The sequence below is a fragment of the Cynocephalus volans genome, chromosome 3 (genome assembly GCF_027409185.1).
Source record: "Cynocephalus volans isolate mCynVol1 chromosome 3, mCynVol1.pri, whole genome shotgun sequence".
NCBI classification, from domain to species: Eukaryota; Metazoa; Chordata; class Mammalia; order Dermoptera; family Cynocephalidae; genus Cynocephalus; species Cynocephalus volans.
This window is the reverse complement of record NC_084462.1, coordinates 28,041,586-28,061,350: the sequence shown is the minus strand read 5'-3', so window position 1 is coordinate 28,061,350 and position 19,765 is coordinate 28,041,586. Positions and strand designations below refer to the sequence as shown.

Sequence of the window (19,765 nt, the reverse complement as noted above, 5' to 3'; positions counted from 1 at the left end):
AGGTAGGGGTGATGGTGAGGTGGCCCTTAACCCAAGCAAGGTTTCATGGGCCTGGGGGAGGGCAGGGGTGGTGCAGTCAGGACCGGCTTTGGGACCAGGTGGGCCTATGTGATGGCTCACCAAAGGAAATCCAGGGGAGACCGCAGACCCTGTCCTGAGGTGGGTGAGTCTTGGGGGTCTTTGAACCCTAACTGTAGCACAGCCCTAAGCCGTGGGCCCCAGTAAGGGGGAAGGGGCTAAGAGGATTGAGAATCATCCTCCCACCCAGCCAAGGCTAACGGCAGGCACCGGATTTGGTGCAGGGATAGGGAGTGTTGGTGGGGGTCCCGCGGCATACTGTCTCTGGTTTCCTGGAGGCATATCTCAGCTCTGTTCATCCGACCTCAAACACCAGTACGGGGGGCCCAAATACCCGATCCCCAACTGTACAGACGGGTTAGCTGATGCCCAGGGCTCAAGGTCACAGAGCGGTTGGCAGGCGCGGGGCGGCGACTCGGACCCAGGGCTGCGGCTTCTCCAGCCGCTCTTTCATCCCAGGCCGGGTTAGAGACTGGGTAAGGGGTGACCCCAGGGCGAGGCCCAGGTGGACAGAGCATGCGGACGGAGACCGGCACTAGGCGGGTAGCGCCAGGGACTCCTTCAGGGTGGCCGGCAGGCGGGGATGGAAGGAGGAGGGGCCGGCGGGAGGGCAGCCCACCCAGGGCCGAGGAGGGGGAAACCGGGCGGAGGATGCCAGGGAGGGGCCTGCGGGCTTCGGCAGGACGAGCTCATCCCCGAGGATGCAGGGGCGCGGCCTCGCGCAGACCCGGCCTCCGCGACGGCCCGGCCCGGCCCCCTCCCGTGCCCCCGGCTCCCCCGCGGCGGCGCCCCAGTCCCGCGCCCCGCTCCCCACGGCCTGCGCACCTTCCTCTCCCATACGTTCTTCCCTCCAGGTGCAACAAAGTAGCGTCAACCTCATGCACTCGGCGGGGGGCGGGGCCCGGCGGGGCTGGGGATGGGGGCAGCCGGGCCCGCGAGCTCGCCCGCCGCCGCCGCCGGCCCGGGGAGGCGGAGGCGGAGAGCGCGGGCCGGAGGCTCGGGGCTCGCGGTGCCGCCGCCGCCTCTCGGACACCGGCTGGGGCAACTGCTCGGCGCCGCGGCGGCCTGGGCAGCGAGCGGAGGGGCGGGCCGAGGCGGGGCCTATGAGCTGCGACACCGGGCGGGGCGGGGCGGTGCGCGCGGGCGGCGGGAACTGTCCTGCGCGGCCCCGCCCCCGGCCCCGCCCCCCCGCCGGATTGCGCCGCGAGCCTGCGCGGCCCCGCCCCCACCCCGCCCAGCCACACCCCCTGCGGCCGGACTGCGCCACGAGCCTGCGCGCCCCGCCCCGCCCCCTCCCAGCCTCCTTGTCCTCCTTTCATTCATCTTTCCCCAGCGACTCTGTACCCGGCGCCGCGAGGCTGAGCCGCCCTGCGCTCTCTGGCCTTGTGGGCCCTCAGGGCGTTGGTGGTTGCCAGCCAGGGAGGTGAGGGCCGCCGACCGGGTCCGGTCTCTCTCTCGAGGCCTGCAGTGAGGGCATGCGGCGCTGAGGGAAGGCGATGGCCCATGTCTCAGGCCTCCGCAGGCTTTGCAGGGCGCCAGTGAGCAGGACGTCGGAGAGGAGCGACCCTCTGCCCGGGTGCCAAGGGTGTGCTCAGCTGTTTGCTCTTCCCAGTGCTGGCGACCTAAGCTGGCCCTGCCCTGGCCAGAGTCCAGGAGGGGCACAGCTGAAAAGGATTTTGGCAGAGTCAAGTGACCAAAAAAGTTGGGCTGTCCACTGCAGCACTGGAAGGGTCGAGCACGCTGCCTAGAGGTGGACAATTCTAGAATGCTGGACCTGGGTAGGGAACAACTCTGTCTCCTCTAGACCACTTTCTCACTTCATCTCACTGCCCAGGAAACTGAGCGGAGTTGAGTCAGGCGCCCAAGCTCACCTGGTGAACATGAGACAGCCCAGCCCAGAACCCGGCCCCAGTCATCAGGTTTCCGTAGACAGCTCTAGGCAGGACTCTGGACCAGTGGCCTGCAAAGTGGGGAGCACTCACCCCTGGGTGCAAAACAATTACCTGGGGAGGGAAGAAAATATTAGAATTTTTATTTCTAGTGAGAAAGAAGCTAGGCTTTTTCAGTACTGAATGTTCAGATGGCACCCTCACTGTGTTGGTCAGATAGTCCCAGGGCACTTACAGTGAAGCCTCCCAGGGAGGTATGAAGGTCCTCAGAGGCTGTACAGCAACATTTTTGCTGTTTGTTGCTTTCCTATAGGGTATATGTCAGGCAGGGGCCTGGCAGGAAATGGAAGGCACATATGGTAGCGGTAACTGAGGGGATGTTTACAATGGACTGGGCAGGGTTCAGGGAGACTAGCAAGGACTGGCACAGTTGCAGGGCGTGGCAGCAGTGGCCAGCCCAGTGTGAAGGGGCTTGGAGAAGGTCCCTGGAGGACAGAGGCCTGCCTGATAGGAGCTGTACTAGAGGGATGCAGCCAACCTTTGGGGACCCAGGAGGAGGTGCCCCAGAACAATCATTCTGATCTTACACTCCTGCACTCCAACTTCTGCTGTTGCCTCCCGTTAGCCAAACCCACCCGAATGCCAGAGGGCAGGGAAGTGTTGATGCTGTGCCCCCAGTGCAGGGTGGAGAAGGGCACAGAGTGGGCCTGGAGGGGCCGAGTACCTGTGCCAGGTTAGCTGAGTGATGTTACCCAGTGTTAACAAAATGAAACCTCACAGAATGGACTCATGGCTGAAAAAGATTCCTGCAAAGAAAGTACAGACAAGATGATGATAATGCTGCAAGATGAACGAAAACGACAGAGCTGGAACTTCTCTTGGTAGGAGCTCCTTGTCAGCCCCAGTTCCAGGTGAAACATCGGCTCTGACATGTTCAGTCACATTGCTTGTACAAGAGATTAAGTCTTTTTTACTGAAAGCAAAAAGGATTATTGTGCTTTCAGTAAACAAAATCATTCAAATATTGTTTCTTTCCTCTTTAGAGTGCTCTTCTGAGACTGCTTTTGCGTGTTATGTGATGAACATATTTTATTATTTGTATAGCCAAATATATATACTTTTTAAGCGACTGTGTGTACGTGTGTGTTTTGGGGCACAAATCTTAATTTGGGTGCAAATTAAGACCTCTGGCTTACCTTAAGTGTAAGTTGCCCATTTGCCATGCAAGTGGCAAATATATATTTTGTATTTGCTCAAAGATATTTTACTGATGGGTTTCATGATCGGAGTTTTCTAGATGAGGGGTCAAGAGCCCCATGGGAAAGGCTCACTTACTCCAGGTCAATGATTAGGATATGTCTGAACTTACCAAATTGGTGGCTGGCTGAACACAAGCTGGTGACAAGCAAGAGGCTCCTCAGAGACGCTGCCACAGGATGAGCCTAAGACTATTGCTGAGGGCAGGAGCCAGAGACTGAGCTGTCCTATCCGAGGGACACAGGGAGCTGACATCAAAGTGTTCCTGTGGTTAGACACAGTCTGCCGCCTCCTCGCCCACTCTGGGTGACCTCACCCAGACATGTGGCTCAGTGACTCCCCGTAACTCCCTTGACCTCTCCTCAAACTGTAGACACAGGACCCAAATGTCTACTTGGCATCTCCACTTGGATGGCAGATGGGCACACGTCCAGTCAGAGCTCTTATTTTGTGCCCAGACCGGCTCCTCCCCAGGTGTTTCTCATCTCAGTGAGTGACATCACTGTCATCCGGCAGTTCAGGCCAAACTGCAGGTGTCCTTGACTCCTCTCATTTCCTCTCCCAGCTCCCTGCATCTGATCTATCAACAGATCCTACTGGCTGAACATACAAAGGCTATGCAGAATCCACCCCTTCTCCCCTGCCTCTGGTCTAGCTGGGTGTTTACCACAGCAGCCTCCTGAGGCACGTCCTGCTACCTCTCTTACCTATCAGAGCCCCTGAGCACGTGGGTCAATGCGTGACATTCCCTCGCTTTCTAAATCCAAAATCCTTACTTTGGCCCTCATGGGACCTAGCCCTGGCTACTTCTTGGTCCTTATTTTTTTCCTCTTTGGTCACTTTTGTTAAAACCACGGTGTACCTCTCTGCCATTCTAACTTCCCAGGAATGTGGTCATCACAGGGCCTTTGACCTGAGGTCAGGTCCCTTGGGTTACCATCCCAAGTAACTTAACATTCTCTGTCACTATCTCCCTCCCTGGCTTTTTAACTTCATGGCTCTGATTTACCCGGCATTCGAGTTAATCATTTATTCATATCACCCAAAACCTGGCAGCTTAAAACAACAGACATTTATTTTCTCACAGTTCTGGAGGCCAGAAATCCAAAATCAGTTGCCCTGGGCCTAAGTTAAGGTGTTGGTAGGGCCACGCTCCCTCCAGAGTCTCTAGGGGGAATGTGTTTCTTGCTTCTTCTAGCTTCTTCTTTTTAATTGTGTTAAAAAACACATGATGTAAAATTTACAGTCTTAACCTTTTTAAAGTATACATTTCAGTAGTGTTAAGTATATTTACCTTGTTGTGAAACAAATCTCCAGAACTTTTTCATCCTGCAAATCTGAAACTCTGTACCCAGTAAACAACCCCCCCCCCACGTCTCCCTCCTTCCAGCCCCTGGCGACCACTGTTCTACTTTCTGTTTCTATGATGTGACTGCTTTAAGAGCTTATATATGTGGAATCATGCAGTACTTGTCTGTTTTGTGACTGGCTTATTTCACTTAGCATAATGTCCTTAAGGTTCATCCGTGCTGTGACATGTGACAGGATTTCCTTCCTTTTTAAGGCTGAATAATATTCCATTGTGTGTGTATACCACATATTGTTTATCTGTTCATCCATCTGTGAATACGTGGGTTGCTTCCACCTCTTGACGATTGTGAACACAAGTGTGCAAATATCTCTTTAAGACCCTGCTTTCAATTCCTTCTGATTTATACCGAGAAATGGTATTGCTAGATCACATGGTAATTCTATTTTTAATTTTTTGAGGAACTGCCATAATATTTTCCAGAGCAGTCTCATCATTTGACATCCCCACCACTAGTGCACAAGGGTTCCAATTTCTTTACGGCCTCACCAACACTTGTTTTTTTTTTTTTTATAGTAGCCATCCTAATGAGTATGAGGTGATATCTTACTGTGGTTTTGATTTGCACTTCTCTGATGATTAGTGGATGTTGAGCATATTTTCATATGCTTGGCCATTTGTATGTCATCTTTGGAGAAATATCTGTTCAAGTCTGTTGCTCATATTTGAATTGGGTTATTTGATTTTTTGTTGTTGAATTGTAGATGTTCTTTATATATTCTGGATATTAATCCCTTATTAGGTATATTACTTGCAAATATTTTCTCCTGTTCTGTAGATCGCCTTCTTACTCTGCTGATTGTGTCCTTGGATGCATGAAAGTTAGATGTAGTCCCATTTGTTTATTTTTTCTTCTGTTGCCTGAGCTTTTAGTATCATACCCAAGACATCATTGCCAACTCCAACATCATGAAGCTTTCCTGCTATGTTTTTTTTCCCAGGAGTTTTATAGTTTTGAGTCTTACATTTAGGTGTTTAATCTCTTTTGAATTAAGTTTTTTGTATATGGTGTGGGATAAGGGTCTAAGTTTATTCTTTTGCGTGTAGATATCCAGTTTTCCCAACACACCACTTGTTGAAGAAACTGCCCTTTCCACATTGAAAGGTCTTGGCACCCTTGTCAAAGATCATTTAACCATACATGTGAGGGTTTATTTCTGGGATTTCTATTCTTTTTTTAAAAAGATGACTGGTAAGGGGATCTTAACCCTTGACTTGGTGTTGTCAGCACCACGCTCTCCCAAGTGAGCTAACTGGCCATCCCTATATAGGGATCCAAACCTGCAGCCTTGATGCTTTGAGCACCACACTCTCCCAAGTGAGCCACAGGCCAGCCCCCATGGGCTTTCTATTCTATTCCATTGGTCTATTAGTCTGTCTTTAAGTCAGTAACACACTGTTTTGATTACTACAACTTTGTAATATGTTTTGAAATCAAGAAGTATGAATCCTCCAACTTCCTTCTTCTTTTTCAAAAATTTTTTGGTTATTTGGGGTCCCTGGAGATTCCATATGAATTTTAGGATGAAATTTTCTATTTCTGTAAAAAATGCCATTGGGATTTTGATAGGGATTGTGTTGAATCTATAAATTGCTTTCAGTAGCATGGACATCTTAACAATATTGTCTTCCAATCATCAGAATGAGATGTTTTTCCATTTATTTGTGTCTTTAATTTCTTTCAGCTATGATTTTTAGTTTTTTGTGTACAGATCTTTCACTTCCTTAGGTTTATCACTAAGTATTTTATTCTTTTTGATGCTACTGTAAATGGAATTGTTTTTCTTAATTTGTTTTTCAGATTGTTCATTGTAAGTGTGTAGAAATGCAACTGATTTTTTTTTGTTGTTGTTGAATCTTTTTTTTTTTTTTTGGCAGTCGGTTGGTACAGGGATTAAACCCTGAACCTTGGTGTTATCAGCACCATTCTCTAACCAACTGTTTTGTTGTTGAATCTTTAGGGTTTTCTAGGTATAAAGCCATGTTACCTGTGAACAGAAACAATTTTACTTCTTCCTTTCCAATCTGGATGACTTTTATTTCTTCTTCTGCCTAATTGTTCCAGCTAGGATTTCAAATACTGTGTTGAATAAAAGTGGTAAGAGTGGGCATCCTTGTCTTATTCCTGATCTTAGAGAAAAAGCTTTCAGTTTCTCACCATTGAGATTGATGTCAGCTGTGAGCTTTTCATATATGGTCTTTATTAGATTGAGGTATTTTGCTTCTCTTCTTAGTTTGTTGAGTGTTTTTTATCATGAAAGGGTATTGAATTGTCAAATGCTTTTTCTGTATCAATTGAGATGATTGTGTGGTTTTTGTCCTTCATTCTGTTAATGTGTTATGTTTCATAGATTGATTTTCACATGTTGGGACATCCTTGCATTCCAAAAACAAGTCTCACTTGGTCATGGTGCAAAATTCCTTTAATGTGCTATTGAATTTGGTTTGCTACTATTTTGCCAAGTATTTTTCCATCAATGTTTACAAGGGATATTGGTCTGTAGTTTTCTTGTGTCTTTACCTTGTTTTGGTATTAGGGTAGTGCTAGCCTTCAGATTGGAAGTACTCCCTCCTCATTAATTTTTTGGAAGTCTTTCAGGAGGATTGGTGTTTATTCTTTAAATGTTTGGTAGACTTCTCCAGTGACGCCATCTGGTCCTGGGCTTTTCTTTGTGGGAGATTTTTTATTACTGATTTAACTTATTTTACTTTTTTGGTGGCTGCAGCCACCCTGGATCCAAATCCATGACCTTGGTGTTGTAAGGCTATGCTCTAACCAACAAGCTAATCAACCAGCCTTGTTCAACTTCTTACTCATTAATCTGTTCAGATTTTCTATTTATTCATGATTCAGTCTTGGTAGGTTGTTTGTTTCTAGAATTTTATCCATTTCATCTAGGTTTTTCAATTTGTTGGCATACAATTCTTCCAGCTTCTTACAAGGATACTCGTGATGACATTTAAAGCCCACCAGGATAATTTCCCTATCTCAAGTCCCTTAATTTGATCACATTTGCAAAGACCCCTTTTCCATATAAGGTGACTCTTATGGGGTGTATCTTTTCTCCCCCAAATTCTTATGTTGAAGTTGAAGTCCTTACTCCAGGATCTCAGAATGCGACTGTATTTGGAGACAGGGTCTTTAAAGAGGTAATTAAATTAAAATGAGGTCATTATGGTGGGCTGTAATCCAAAATGACAGGTGTCCTTATGAGAAGAGAAGATTAGAACATAACACATACAGAGGGAAAACCATGTGAAGACACAGGGAGAAGATGGCTGTCTGCAAGCCAAGAAGAGAGTCCTCAGAGGAGACCAACCCTGCTGACATCTTGATCTTGAACTTATAGCCTCCAGAATTGTGAGAAAAGAAATTTGTTTAATCTACCTATTCTCTGGAATTTTGTTACAGAAGCTCTAGGAAACGAATGCAGTGACATTCACAGTTTTGAAGGATTTGGACCTAGATATCTTTGGGGTCATTATCAACCTAGCACATTCCCTTCCCATCTTTCTGCTAGAGTGAGTGACTATTGAAAGCAGGAATTTATTTTGTTCTTAAACCTGTGCCCATTCTTAGGGAGTTTACAGTCTGATTGTGGGGAGTAAGACAATAAACAAAGAGGTAAAATATACTCTGCCACATGGTGGCAGGTGCTCTGGAGAAAAAGAAGGCAGGGACAGGTGAGAGTGCTGAGCAGGGGAGGAGGGTACAGTTTGCAATTTTAGAAAGGGGTCAGGAAAGGGCCCTTTGAGAAGGTGACATTTGAGTCAAGACCTGAAGCAGGTGGGGGAGCCAGGAGCACTGACAGCTGAGGGAGGAGCATTCTGGGCAGGCTCTCAGCAGGTGTGAAGGCCATCAGGGAGGTGACCTGCTTTGTTCAAGGAAAAGTAAGAGGGTCAGGGTGACTGCACAGCATGGTGAAGTGTCCAGCAGGTGGATGTAGGGTCAGAACAGCTGGTGCAACCTGGGCAGGAGCTCCTCAGCCATTGAAAGGCCTCTGGCTTTAGCTCTGAGTGAGATGGGAGCCACTGCAGGATTTTGAGCAGATGTACGACATAAGCTGGCTTGTGTTTTGGAAGGATTGTTTTGGCTGCTGGGTGGAGAGAAGGCTGAAGTGGAGCCAGGGAAGACCCAGGGAGCTCAGGTAGGGAGGGGTTTCAGTAATCCAGGCAAGAGATGCTGGTGGACCATGGCGTGGCTCTGGAGGCAGTGAGAAGTGGTTGGACTCTGGGTATACCTGAAGGTAGTGCTGTGGGATTTGCTCATGAGTCTACAGTGGGGAGCGAGAGAAGAGCAGAGATGGCTCCAGAGTTGCAGGCCTGAGCCACTGGAAAAGTGGGGCTGCCATTTACTAAGATGGGAATGGTGGGGAGGGGAGCAGGTTTGGCAGGGGGGGAGAGGTCCATGTTTCTAGGCCATGCCTAGGAGACTTGCAGGTGGAGATGTTAGAATTGGATTTAGATGTGCAAGTCCTGGGCTCAGGAGCAAGGTCCATGCTGGAGCTGTCAATCTGGGAGCCTCCACTGCATAGATGGCATTCAAAGCTGTGAGCTATAAGAAACCCAGGCAGGGAGTTCCCAGGACTGAATGCTGGAACTTGCCAACTTTCAGAGGCCAGAGAACTGAGGAGGAACCAGCAAAGGACATTTTTGTGGAATGAAGAGATGGATGGATGGACGGATGGACAGATGGATGGAGGGATGGATGGGTGGATGGAGGGATGGATAGATGAATGGATGGAGGGATGGATAAACGGAGGGATGGATGGGGGATGGAGGGATAGATGGATGAATGTATGGATGGATGGATGGGGTGGGTGAATGAATGGATAGATGGATGGATGGAGACATGGATGGATGGAGGGATGGATGGAGAGATGGATGGATGTGTGGATGGAGGGGTGGATGATGGATGGGTATCCTTTGCCACTACTCTTGATCAGACTGTGTCACCCCTCACTGGACTGAGACAGTGGCCGCCTTGTGGGTCTCCATGAACCACACCCTTCACTCCCTCCTGATCCATCCTCCATATTTTCTCAGTTCAACCCCTTTCCACCAGGCACTCCAGCTGTCCTTCCCCCTTCCTGAAAGGCCTGATCCTTCTCTTTGCTCTATTCTTTGCCTGGTAAACTGCTTTTTTCCCTCATTATCTTCTGGAAAGCCCTCCCTGAGCATCACCCCCCACCTACTTTCTCTTTTCATCCCAGCTCCTCCTGGCACCGTGAGGGTCCTTGCCTACACCTGCCTACACTTGCCTACTCCAGTCTGCATGGTGAGCTCCATCCACATTCCTGACACATAGCTCCCTGGCCACCCTCCTGGCTTAGGGATGTGCACACTGGCAATGGGGGCTGCTCTCAGGAGGACAGGCATGGCCTCAGGGGGCATATGGGTTCCAGGTGGGCATGTTCCCAGGCCCTGTGGATTTCTGGCCCCAGGGAGGGTGGGGTGGGCTCTGAGAATAGGTGCGTCTAAGGCTGGGCTGAGTCTGCTGGTGCCACCTGCAGTTGTCATTTCTTACATTCATAAAGAAGTGAAATGGCACCTTATACAGACCGTGCGTGAGGGTGGGCCTTCCTTAGGGGACCTGTCTTCTGAGTTTTCTTTGGTGGGCCGTTCCTCCCCTCTCTACATGGCTGTTCACCAAAGCCAGGGGTTTGGTCTGGACAGAATGGTCAGCTTTATTTCCTCCACCTTCTGGCTGCACCCTCAGCATTCAGAAGCTGTGTTCAAGGACTTGGGCCTATGAGGCGAGTGCAGGGACAGGTGCAGCAGGGGGGTGAGCCCACCTCCACAGAGGAGACTGCAAGACCCTGCTTCCTCTGCAAAGGGGCTTTCATTGTTAAAGGATAAGCTGAGCTTGGAGAAGGAATGATACCTAGAAGCCAGCAGCAGGCGAATTTTGAAGGGACCAAGTAAAGGGAAAAAGTAAATTTCGACACCCCAGAAGCCAGCAATAGGTGCCCAAATACACTGTGGTTGTTGGAAATTCCCCAAAGTGGAGTCCTGTTCCCCACCAGGCCTGGAGTCAAAGGCAAATGGAAGTGTACAAAGGAGACCGGGACACAGTTTCCTTTAAAAGGTTTTCATTTATTAGTCTTTTCTGAAGCAGTTAATTCTCTTCTCTTATTTAAAAAAAAAAAAATGTGTGTTTCATCCAGAGTTATACCAAAGTGATTAAAATGATTTTCTACTGAGGATACAGCTTCCCAGATCAGAAAAAAAAAATTTTTTTCCCAATTAACCACAAAAATAAAACCAAAAGGGAACATCAACAATCAAAAATAATCCCCAAATATCCAGGACAAAAAATAAAATATTTATTGATCTATCACAGCGAGACACAAAGAGATGGGTGGGGAGGGTGGGAAATGCTCCAAAGTACAGTGGCTCGAGGGTGGGACGGGGGATACAGTACTGCATGTGGGGAGACCCAGGTGGGGGAGAAGATTCCTGCTGCCCTGGCCCTCACAGCCCCTCACACCCTGGGCTAGCATAGGGGTGTGTGTGGTGGGGGTGGAGGCAGGGCACAGGCTGCCATGACAGGTTAAACAGATTGGTGGTAGGTGTGCCCAGCCAGCTAGTGGTGCCGGGCGGTCAACTGGGGACAAGGATGGATGGACGGATGGATGGACGGATGGGCAGGTGGATTCCACAAGAGCAAGGGGGCTATTCCCAGTGTGTGTGTGTGTGTGGGGGGGTGGTCTTCTGACTGAAGGCACCTCAGACATGGGGAACAGCAATTGGTTGGGGAGAGTGGAGCCAAATGGACCAAGGAGATAAGGGGCAGTGTGACCGAATCCAGCTTTGAGGCTTAAGGTGCTTGGGTACCAACTGGACCGCAACCCGGGTGGGTCCTGGTGGGCAGGGGGAGGTGAGACTGCCCAGGAAGTGTCTGCACCATTTTTAGAGGAGCCCCAGGGAGGGGGTTCCCTGAGGGCTGCCCTTCCCTCCTCCCTCCCCCCAGGAAGATGAGAGCACCAGCATGTAGCACCAAGTTCCCCTGGAGATGGAGACTGCGTGGAGGGGGGAGCTCCTGGGTAGGAAGGGGATGGGGGCAGGGGGCTGAGCCCACCCGCCCCTTGCCTCTGAAGTAGGGGGCCTCCTGGTCGGGGCACTTGGACACCATTCTCTTGTTTCCTTGCCCTGTGGATTTCCGAGGCCGCCTGGCCTGCCTGTCCCTTCCCGGGGTAGGGATTAGGAGGGGCATGGGGTGGGGTCACAAAGGGTTTACATTCTCCACCAAGCAGTAGCACCAACGTTGATGAGGTCGCAAGTCAGGGGTCCCGGGAAGCTCACTTTCTCTTCCGGCCACAGGCTTTCCCCAGGCAGGCCCCACCTGGGCAGGGGGAGGCACACGGTGGTCAGCTCTCTCAGTTGCTGCTCGAGCCCTGCTCTCTCTGAGTAACTTGATTAGAGGCCCCGAGAAGCCACATGAGGCCCGGCCACGGCCCCAGGCCAAACTCTGGCCTGATCCATTGTACAAAGTCGCACTGGGCAGGGGGGGTGGGAGCAGGGCTCAGAGAGGGGAGGGGCTGGGTCATGGGGCTGGGCTGGGTCATGGGGCCAGGCTGGAGAAAGACCAGGCCTGGACAAGTTCTCCACACTTCTGGGAAGTCTTTCAGGGAAGGGCTCAGGGCAGCCCCCATCAAGGAAGATGGGGTGAGGGATAGTGTCTGGAGGAGATGGCCCTCATAGGGAGTAGGGTGGATCCATAAAAGCAAGAGGGTATCGCATAAGTAAACTTGGGCCCAGAGAGAGGAAGAGAGGGTCTTATCCACATAGTGGCTGAGCTGGGACCAGAACCCAAGTTTCCTGACCCTGCTTGGGGAGAGGCTGACTGATGAGCCTAGTTTTGAAGCATCAACACGTGGTAAGAAGGGCCCCCCCGGGTCTGGTTGTGGAGACTGGGTCACTCCTGCCCCTGCTTGGGCCAGATGTGGCTCGTTACTGCCACCTGGTGGCAGTGAGCAGATGGCGTAGAGCAGGTCCAGGCAAGGGCCAGGCAAGGGGTGTTTGGAAAGCACCGGGATAGGAGTGCAAGCATCGACTGGGCACCCCGGAAAGGGTCAGTCTTGTCTTGCCTAGGCCCCTCCTCACCTCTGGCCTCAGCTGCCTCATCTGTGTAGTGGGAAGCAGGTGGGGGTGGGAGGGAATTCACAGTCCTGAGTAACCACAGGGCCAGAGCTGCAGCTTCTTTAAGACTCCTTGGTGGGGGCTGGACTTTGAGGGGGTGGTCATCAGAACCCACTCTGCACCCCCACCCCCAAGGCATATCTGCATCTTTGAGCAAGGCTGTGGCTCAGCCCCAGAGGCTTGGACACCCTGACTCTATGGCTCTGGTTTTCCCGCTCATTCTCGCTCTCTTTTCCAGTTTCCCCGGTAAGGTGGAGTGGCCAGCAGGCTAAGGCACTTGGGGAGGGATCTCCAGGTTTGGCTCAGGGTGAGCCTAGAGGGGCCCGGGCCCACTCTCTACTCTGAATATTGGAGGTAGAAGGGATAAGTGGGAGATATCCAACTTCCCCAACCTCCCCACTCCTGGTCAGGCCTGGCCTGGGCTAGTAGACCCTGTCCCTCTGCCTCTGTACTTGCCTCTCTCTGCTCTGCCTCTTGCAGGGACTGAGTCTCTACGCACTTTGGAATCCCAGGGCTTCTAGGGCCCCTCAGAAGGGCCCAGGAGGTTTTCCTTGGGAGTTGGGGAGGGGGCCGGGCTTCTCTGACTCTCCCAGCAACCCAGTCATGTACCTGGCCTGGGTTTTGTCTCAGCAGGTTCCCACAGCCTTCCTGCCCTCAGCCCAGACAGGACCAGGCCTAGACAAGGTCTCCACACTTCTGGGAAGCCTTTTAGTGAAGTGCTCAGGGAAGTCCCGGTCAAGGAAGCCTAGCCCCTCTTGTCTGGCCACGTTCCTCGCAGATGCAGATTGTATCCTGCCCATGGGGGCCCCAGCCCCGCCTTGGCCATCTGACTGCCCTAGGGTCCCCTCCCCTGCCCACCCACATGAATGGGCCTTGCTCTTCCCTTATGTGGTTTATTTCCCTTTCTATGGGGCCTTGTCGATCCCTCCAGTTAGACCCTAAGTCCCAGGGTGACCCAGATCCCTGTCTCGCTCCCACTGCTTAGGCCACTGCCAGGCTGGGAGCCCTGGGAATCGAAACCGTTGGCCTCTGTCCCTCCATGACAGGGCTGAACTTTCAGCTTCTGTGATTCCCTTGGGGGTTCCTGCAAGCCCCTGCACCAGAAGACAAGCCTAGGGCCATGGCCCCTCTAGCCACTCCCTCAACAGAATTCTACCCCACCCCATGAAATGAGCTCAGTTCCTGGGACCTGCTTGAAACAGGCACCCCCAGGAATGAGGTGCCTTCATACCACAGACTCACCTCCAATTCCCAGGCCTCCGGCGCCACCTGCAAGGCAAGCAGAGGGGCTGTGAGACCCACCCTGGGGAGCCCACCAAGCCCTCCCAGACTGCACAGTCCCAGCCTGAGGCCGGAGTGGGGTGTGCGGTGTGAGAAGGGCCAAGTTCTGGGCATGGGCTCTGCCTTGGCTCACTGTGTGACCTTGGAGCAGTCCCTGACCCTCTGGGAACCTCATCTGGCACATGGTGAGAAAGCTTTGAGAGGTATGAAAGGTGTTCTAGAAAAGCTGACATTCCCTGTCCTCATAAGGGAGGGAGACAAGAGTCGGGGTTCTGCCCTTGTGTCAGCTCGGGGTCTGGCCTCATGTGACCTGAGGTCATGGGGTCCGCCCCAGTGCTGGCTCAGCCTTCTGAGCAGGGGAGGAGGAAGGACCAGAGCCCCAGGACAGGGCCCGGGGGTGGGAGCCCAGGTGTACCTGGGAAAATGGGAGACAATCCGAAGCCAGGTCTTGCTGCCACTCCTGCAGGAGAGATTTAAGGTCGGCGGAGGCAGGCCCTATGCCATCCTGGTCACTTCTTGCTTGCACCAGCACTGGCTTCATCTGGGACCCCCTCCTCTTCAGTCCCCCCATGGTAGCTAGAGTGGCTTTCTCAATAAAACAAGTCCCTGCCTAGCATCTGGGTGCAGCACCCCATGGCCTCAGCTTTGATCTCAGCCTGGCACTATCCCTGACCCTGAGGCCTGCTCCTTTTCCCAGGATGTCTCCTGTCATGCAGTGTCCTCCCTGCCCTGTCTCATGTCCTTGTGTGGATGCAGGCTCCAGGAGTCCTGTTGCCTCCTTTAGACCCTGACAGAGCTGAGGGCTACATAGCAGAGCCAGCCCCTACCTCCAATTGGGAATGGCCTGGCGGCCCCTAGGACACCTCCAAGGCCAGTAGCCCCTGAGAAGAGGGCAGCTGGTGTCAAGATAGGGCACTCCCATCTGGAAGGGGCTCTGATATCCCTTCTGGGATTAGGGTCAGGGGGATATCCTGGACCGTCAGGGGTACTGCGAGCAGGATGGAGTGGGGTGAGCTGGGGCTGGGGGGTGCCAGCCACCAGCAGGCCTGCATGGGGGAAGGCATCAGGGGGCAACTCACCATATTTGGCCGCTTTAGCAGCTGCAGCTGGGGACACACCTGGGTAGAAGGGACACATGAGTGCTCAGGAATGCCCCTCCCTCCCAGAGCCAGGCCCCTCTTCTGACCCACCCACCACTTACCCATCTGCCCGTGACTCATTCTCTCATGATCCTCCACCCCTCCTTCATCCACCTATTTCCCCAAAAGTCATTATCAAGTGCTGACAGTGTGACCAGTCTCATGGAGCACACAGACAGGCCAGTTTAAGTAGAGAGACACAATGACGACCCAGCAGAGAGGGACCGTCAGCACAGGCCTGCCATGACGGTGGAGACTTTGGGAAAGTAATTTCTCTCTGAATTTTGATTTCCTTCTCTGGAAAATGGCATAACCATCATTATTCTAATCAACCCCCACTTGCAGTGGCTGGGCAGGCTGAAGGAGACAGAAGCGGGAGAGGACTGGGACCCCAGCTGCAAGGGCAGCCTCCACTCCTGCCTGCTCGAGCCCCTCTCTAAATGCTGCAGGAGCGCAGAGGGGAGCGCAGGGCCCATATGGCCTCGAGGAGCAGCCAGACTGCGGATGGTGGGCAGTTCGGGGGTAGAGGGGACAGCTACAGCAAAGGGGTGGTGGCAGGGGTGGGAAAGAAAGTCTCTGTTTCTGTCTCTCTCTCACACACACACACAGCCCATGTGCTCACTGATTCCAGAGCAGCCCTCACCTCCAAGGGCCCCAAGACCTGGGACAGCAGCACCAATCCCAAGCCCTCCAACTCCCAATCCTCCAGCTCCGAGCCCAGCGACTCCCCCCAGGCCTGCGGAGAGAGCTGTGCATTAAACCCCAGCAGTCAGAAGAGTGGGACCAGAGTCTCTGTCTGTGGAGGAATGGCGATGTCATCCCAGGACCCAGCCTGAGCTACCAGGGCCTTCGTGGGCACAGTGGGGCCAGGAGGTAGGCTGGGCCCTGAGGGTCTCTGGGGCAGGTCAGGAAGTCTGACCCTACAGCACCTGGTCAGAGGGTCCCCACAAGCCCCAGGGTCCTGACAACAGCCACCACTCCCCACCAGTGCTCACCATACTGGGCAGCTTTGGCAGCCGCTTTGGCAGCAGCAGCTGCGGCAGCAGGTCCAACTCCTGGGGACACAGAGGGAGCTCAAGGAGGGACTCTCCACAGGCCAGTCTCCCTCCCCCTAGGCCTGTCTTGGGGTCCCAACTCACCTGCCACACCGCCGGGGATACCTACTCCACCGAGAGGCCCGACCCCTCCAAGGGCCCCAAGCCCTCCTGCTCCTGTGAAGAGAGGATAGATCAGTCCCCCATTTCTAAAGGATGGGTCTCCCTGCCCCTAGACAAGGCAAGCAGACAGGTGCAGAGGCCATGTGAGTCACAGGGAGGAGCACCGGACAGAAAGTCCTGAACACCTGGGTCTGAGGCCTGGGTCTGCCCTCACCAATCGGCTACAGGTGATCCCCGTTAGGTCTTGGCCTTCTCATTTATAGCATAGGACAGTGGCCCTCTCCTTCTCCCTGGGCCAGTGTTAGGAGCTGCAGGTGAAGGAATGGGGTGGCCGTGTGCTGCCGAGCATGGAGGACCACAGCTTCAGGTTCTGACAGTGCCAGGTTTGAACCGGTTTGAACCTTGGTTTCTCCACTCATTGTAGCTGTTGCCTCTCTGAAACTCAGAGTCCCCATCTCCCTAAAGGGGTTGATGACACCCTGTTTACCTTACAGGTGTTTGGAGAAAGAAAGGGCACACCACCAGAGAGCTCCGTGCAGTACCGCGTGGCTAAGGATTGTAGCAACCAAGTTCACAGTCAGCATGTAAAGGAACCCATGGTTCTAAGTGCTCACACTCATTAGCTTGGTTTTTATGCATCGCAGCAGGAAAATGGGCACTAATACCACCCCCATTTTGCAGATGAGAAAGCTGAGGCAGAGGAGAGGTTACGCAACATGCTCAAGGCTCCATGGGCAGGAAAAGGCTCAGGAGCCTGTGCCCTTAGCTGCTCTGCTACATGACACTGCTGTGTTTCCCTGGCGATGTCTGCTGACTCAGGCCAGCTGGGCAGCCAACGGGGAGCCCGGGAGGAGGCCGTGGCTTCCCAGGGCCCGTGGGGGGTGGGGGCTGAGGCAGCTGGGATTTTCCGAGGTGGAAACTGGCCCTAAGTGGATAAGCCAGGGCCAGTTGGCGGATTCCTGGTGGAACCCCCGCCCCCAGGCCCAGATCCCAGGAGGCCAGGAATGTGGGGGCCACAGACGGTGTGGATCTGGCCAGGCGGGGCTACCAGAGTGCCAAGTGGAGAGGCAGGCAGGTCTGCCACGTCCTCGAGGCTGGCCCATGGTGGATGCAGTCATGCTGACAGGAAGGCGGGCAGGGGGCTGGGGTGTCCAGATGAGGAATACCGACTCCTCGGCTTGGGCCACAGGGCTGGCAAGGAAACAGAGCTGCCCAGCCTCCCCACACCAACAGCAGGCCTGGCCCGTCCCTGGTACTGGAGCCCATGAAACTGCAAGGTCAGAGGGTCCTTAGGGACCGTGGTTCTCACCATGGTGGAATTGCTGAAGGTGTTTGGAAATGTGAGGGTGCTGTGGTTGTCACAGGGATTTGAGGCACCATGGGCATTTAATGGGCTGGGACAGGTCTGTAAACCATCACTAATGTGTCCTAGAAACTGCTTTTTCTATCCTGGCCATCCCAGCTGTGCTGTCAGGGATGGTGCGGTGGCAAGGGAACCACAGGTGTGAGTGGGATGCACTCACCATATTTGGCTGCTTTAGCTGCGGCCAGGGATCCTGGTACTAGGGAAAAGGGAAAGGCGGGGGGTCAGCCGCTGAGCTCTGTGTCTGGGGTTCCTGCTGCCTCCTCCAGGGAGCCATCCCTGACTTCCTCAGCCTTTATTGCTTCCTGAAAGCCCTGAAGCCATGGCTCCTAGCCAAGAGCTCACACTGCCAGGTACAGAGCTCCAGTGTCTAACCACGCCACTGCCAATCTTATCTAGGAGTGCTTGAGGGCTGATCTGCGTCTCCTCCTTGCACCCGCTCCCTCTTCTGGGCCCAGTATGGCCTTCCTGGGGCTGAGCACAGAGCAGGCTCCGTAAGCAGATGGTGAAGAACCGAAGTTCCCAGTGGCGCCCTTGCCACAGATACTGCTGAAGGGGAGCTGAGCTGGCCTACCCGTGCCCGCTGACCTCAGGGACCTCCACCCTCCATCACTGGCTGGTGGGTAGGCTTTTTCTCAGTCTGGAGCTCTGTCACCCCTCCACTAAAAAGGCAGATATTCTGAAATCTGGCAGCCTGGGGTCTTCTTGCCTAGCCTGCCCCATCCCTCCATCTGTTACCCCAGTTGTCTCTGACTGCTCAGGAAAATCTAAGGGAGAATTTACTATGCACCCCTGAGTGCCGAGGGGCGTGCCGGGGATGTGCTGGGAAGAGGAGGGGTCTCCCTCCACTGAGGTCAGGGAGAAGTTTCTGCCTGGCCCCTTGAAGTCCCCTCGAAGGCCTCTCGAAGGCCCCTCACCTGCACCAACCCCTAAACCAGGAACACCAGTGCCAACTCCAAGTCCGGGAACGCCGAGTCCGACTCCAAATCCGGGAACGCCAGCACCAAGCCCAGCTGCAGCCCCTGCAGAGAGATGGTTGTGGGGTGGCAGCAGCAGCAGAGGGTGGCCCTATGGAGGTGTCCTGCCCAGGGAGCTGACTTAGGCCCCAAGGGACGAGGCCCAGACCCAGGCCGCGGCCTCCTCCACAGTCTTGCACCTTAATCCTTTCTCTCTGCTGCCACCAGAATGGTCTTCCTAAAACTCTCCCTGGCCACTGAGTCTGGCCCCCTACCCAGGCTGGCACTCGGGGCTGCATTCGTGGACATGACTTCCCTTCTCAGGCTGACGTCCTGCTCTTCCCTCTTGCATGAATTCATTATTCTAACCACCTTCTGTGCTCACACTTGACGCACGAGGACAGGGAAACTCAGAGGTCACTCAGCTAGCGGGATCCACGACTCGAACCCAGGTCTCCCTCACACCAGTGCTGTGCCTCCAACCCCTCTGCCTGCTGCCCTGGGGACCTAAGGAGGCTGCAGGGGGCCAGGCTCAGTGTCAGGAGGCAGGGCTAGCCCTGGGCTCGCTAGGGAGAGGAGAGGGAGACAGCAGGGCACTCACGGAACTGGGCTTTGGCGGCCGCCTTAGCAGCAGTTTTGGCTGCAGCTGGGACCCCTATCCCTGCAGGGAGAGAGGGGGTTCAGGATGGCACCGACAGAGGCTTCAGGTGCTCCTCAGGCCCACTTACTCATGGAGCTCACCTGCAACACCACCAGGACCGATGCCGATGCCTGGTGCCACGCCGACCCCAGGAACCACTCCAGGTGTCACGCCGACCCCAGGAACCACACCAGGTGCCACACCAACCCCGGGAACCACTCCTGGTGCCACGCCAACACCGGGAACCACTCCAGGTGCCACGCCAACACCGGGAACCACTCCAGGTGCCACACCAACACCGGGAACCACTCCAGGTGCCACGCCAACACCGGGGCCCAACCCTGCAAGAGTGAGAATAGTTAATCCTTAACCAAGGCCTGACCAAAGAGGACAGAAGCTAGCGGGAAGAGTGCTGGGATGGGAGTCAGAAGACTTAGGTTCTTGTCCCAGCCCCGGCACAGGCTTGCTGGTGACCCAGGACCAGTTACTGTCCC

At 53.7% G+C, this 19,765-nt stretch overlaps 1 protein-coding gene across 9 annotated transcripts in view; it reads right to left on the bottom strand.

The window, feature by feature from the left end:
* Positions 1-11,504: 11,504 nt before the first annotated feature.
* The window catches only part of ELN (elastin), a 30,970-nt gene continuing 22,709 nt past the window's right edge, over positions 11,505-19,765 (bottom strand). For 5 of the 9 annotated variants that reach the window (XM_063089354.1, XM_063089358.1, XM_063089361.1 and 2 more), the window contains 11 exons: positions 19,373-19,612; positions 19,233-19,292; positions 18,593-18,697; positions 17,836-17,874; positions 16,295-16,366; positions 16,151-16,210; positions 15,799-15,891; positions 15,096-15,134; positions 14,432-14,476; positions 13,978-14,004; positions 11,505-11,938 (listed from right to left, as the gene is read on the bottom strand). In XM_063089354.1, coding sequence (XP_062945424.1) covers positions 11,895-11,938; positions 13,978-14,004; positions 14,432-14,476; positions 15,096-15,134; positions 15,799-15,891; positions 16,151-16,210; positions 16,295-16,366; positions 17,836-17,874; positions 18,593-18,697; positions 19,233-19,292; positions 19,373-19,612 — 824 coding nt within the window. In that variant the 3' untranslated portion in view covers positions 11,505-11,894. The remainder of the gene's footprint in view (positions 11,939-13,977; positions 14,005-14,431; positions 14,477-15,095; positions 15,135-15,798; positions 15,892-16,150; positions 16,211-16,294; positions 16,367-17,835; positions 17,875-18,592; positions 18,698-19,232; positions 19,293-19,372; positions 19,613-19,765) is intronic. The other 4 variants (XM_063089357.1, XM_063089359.1, XM_063089356.1 and 1 more) reach the window with 4 other exon arrangements.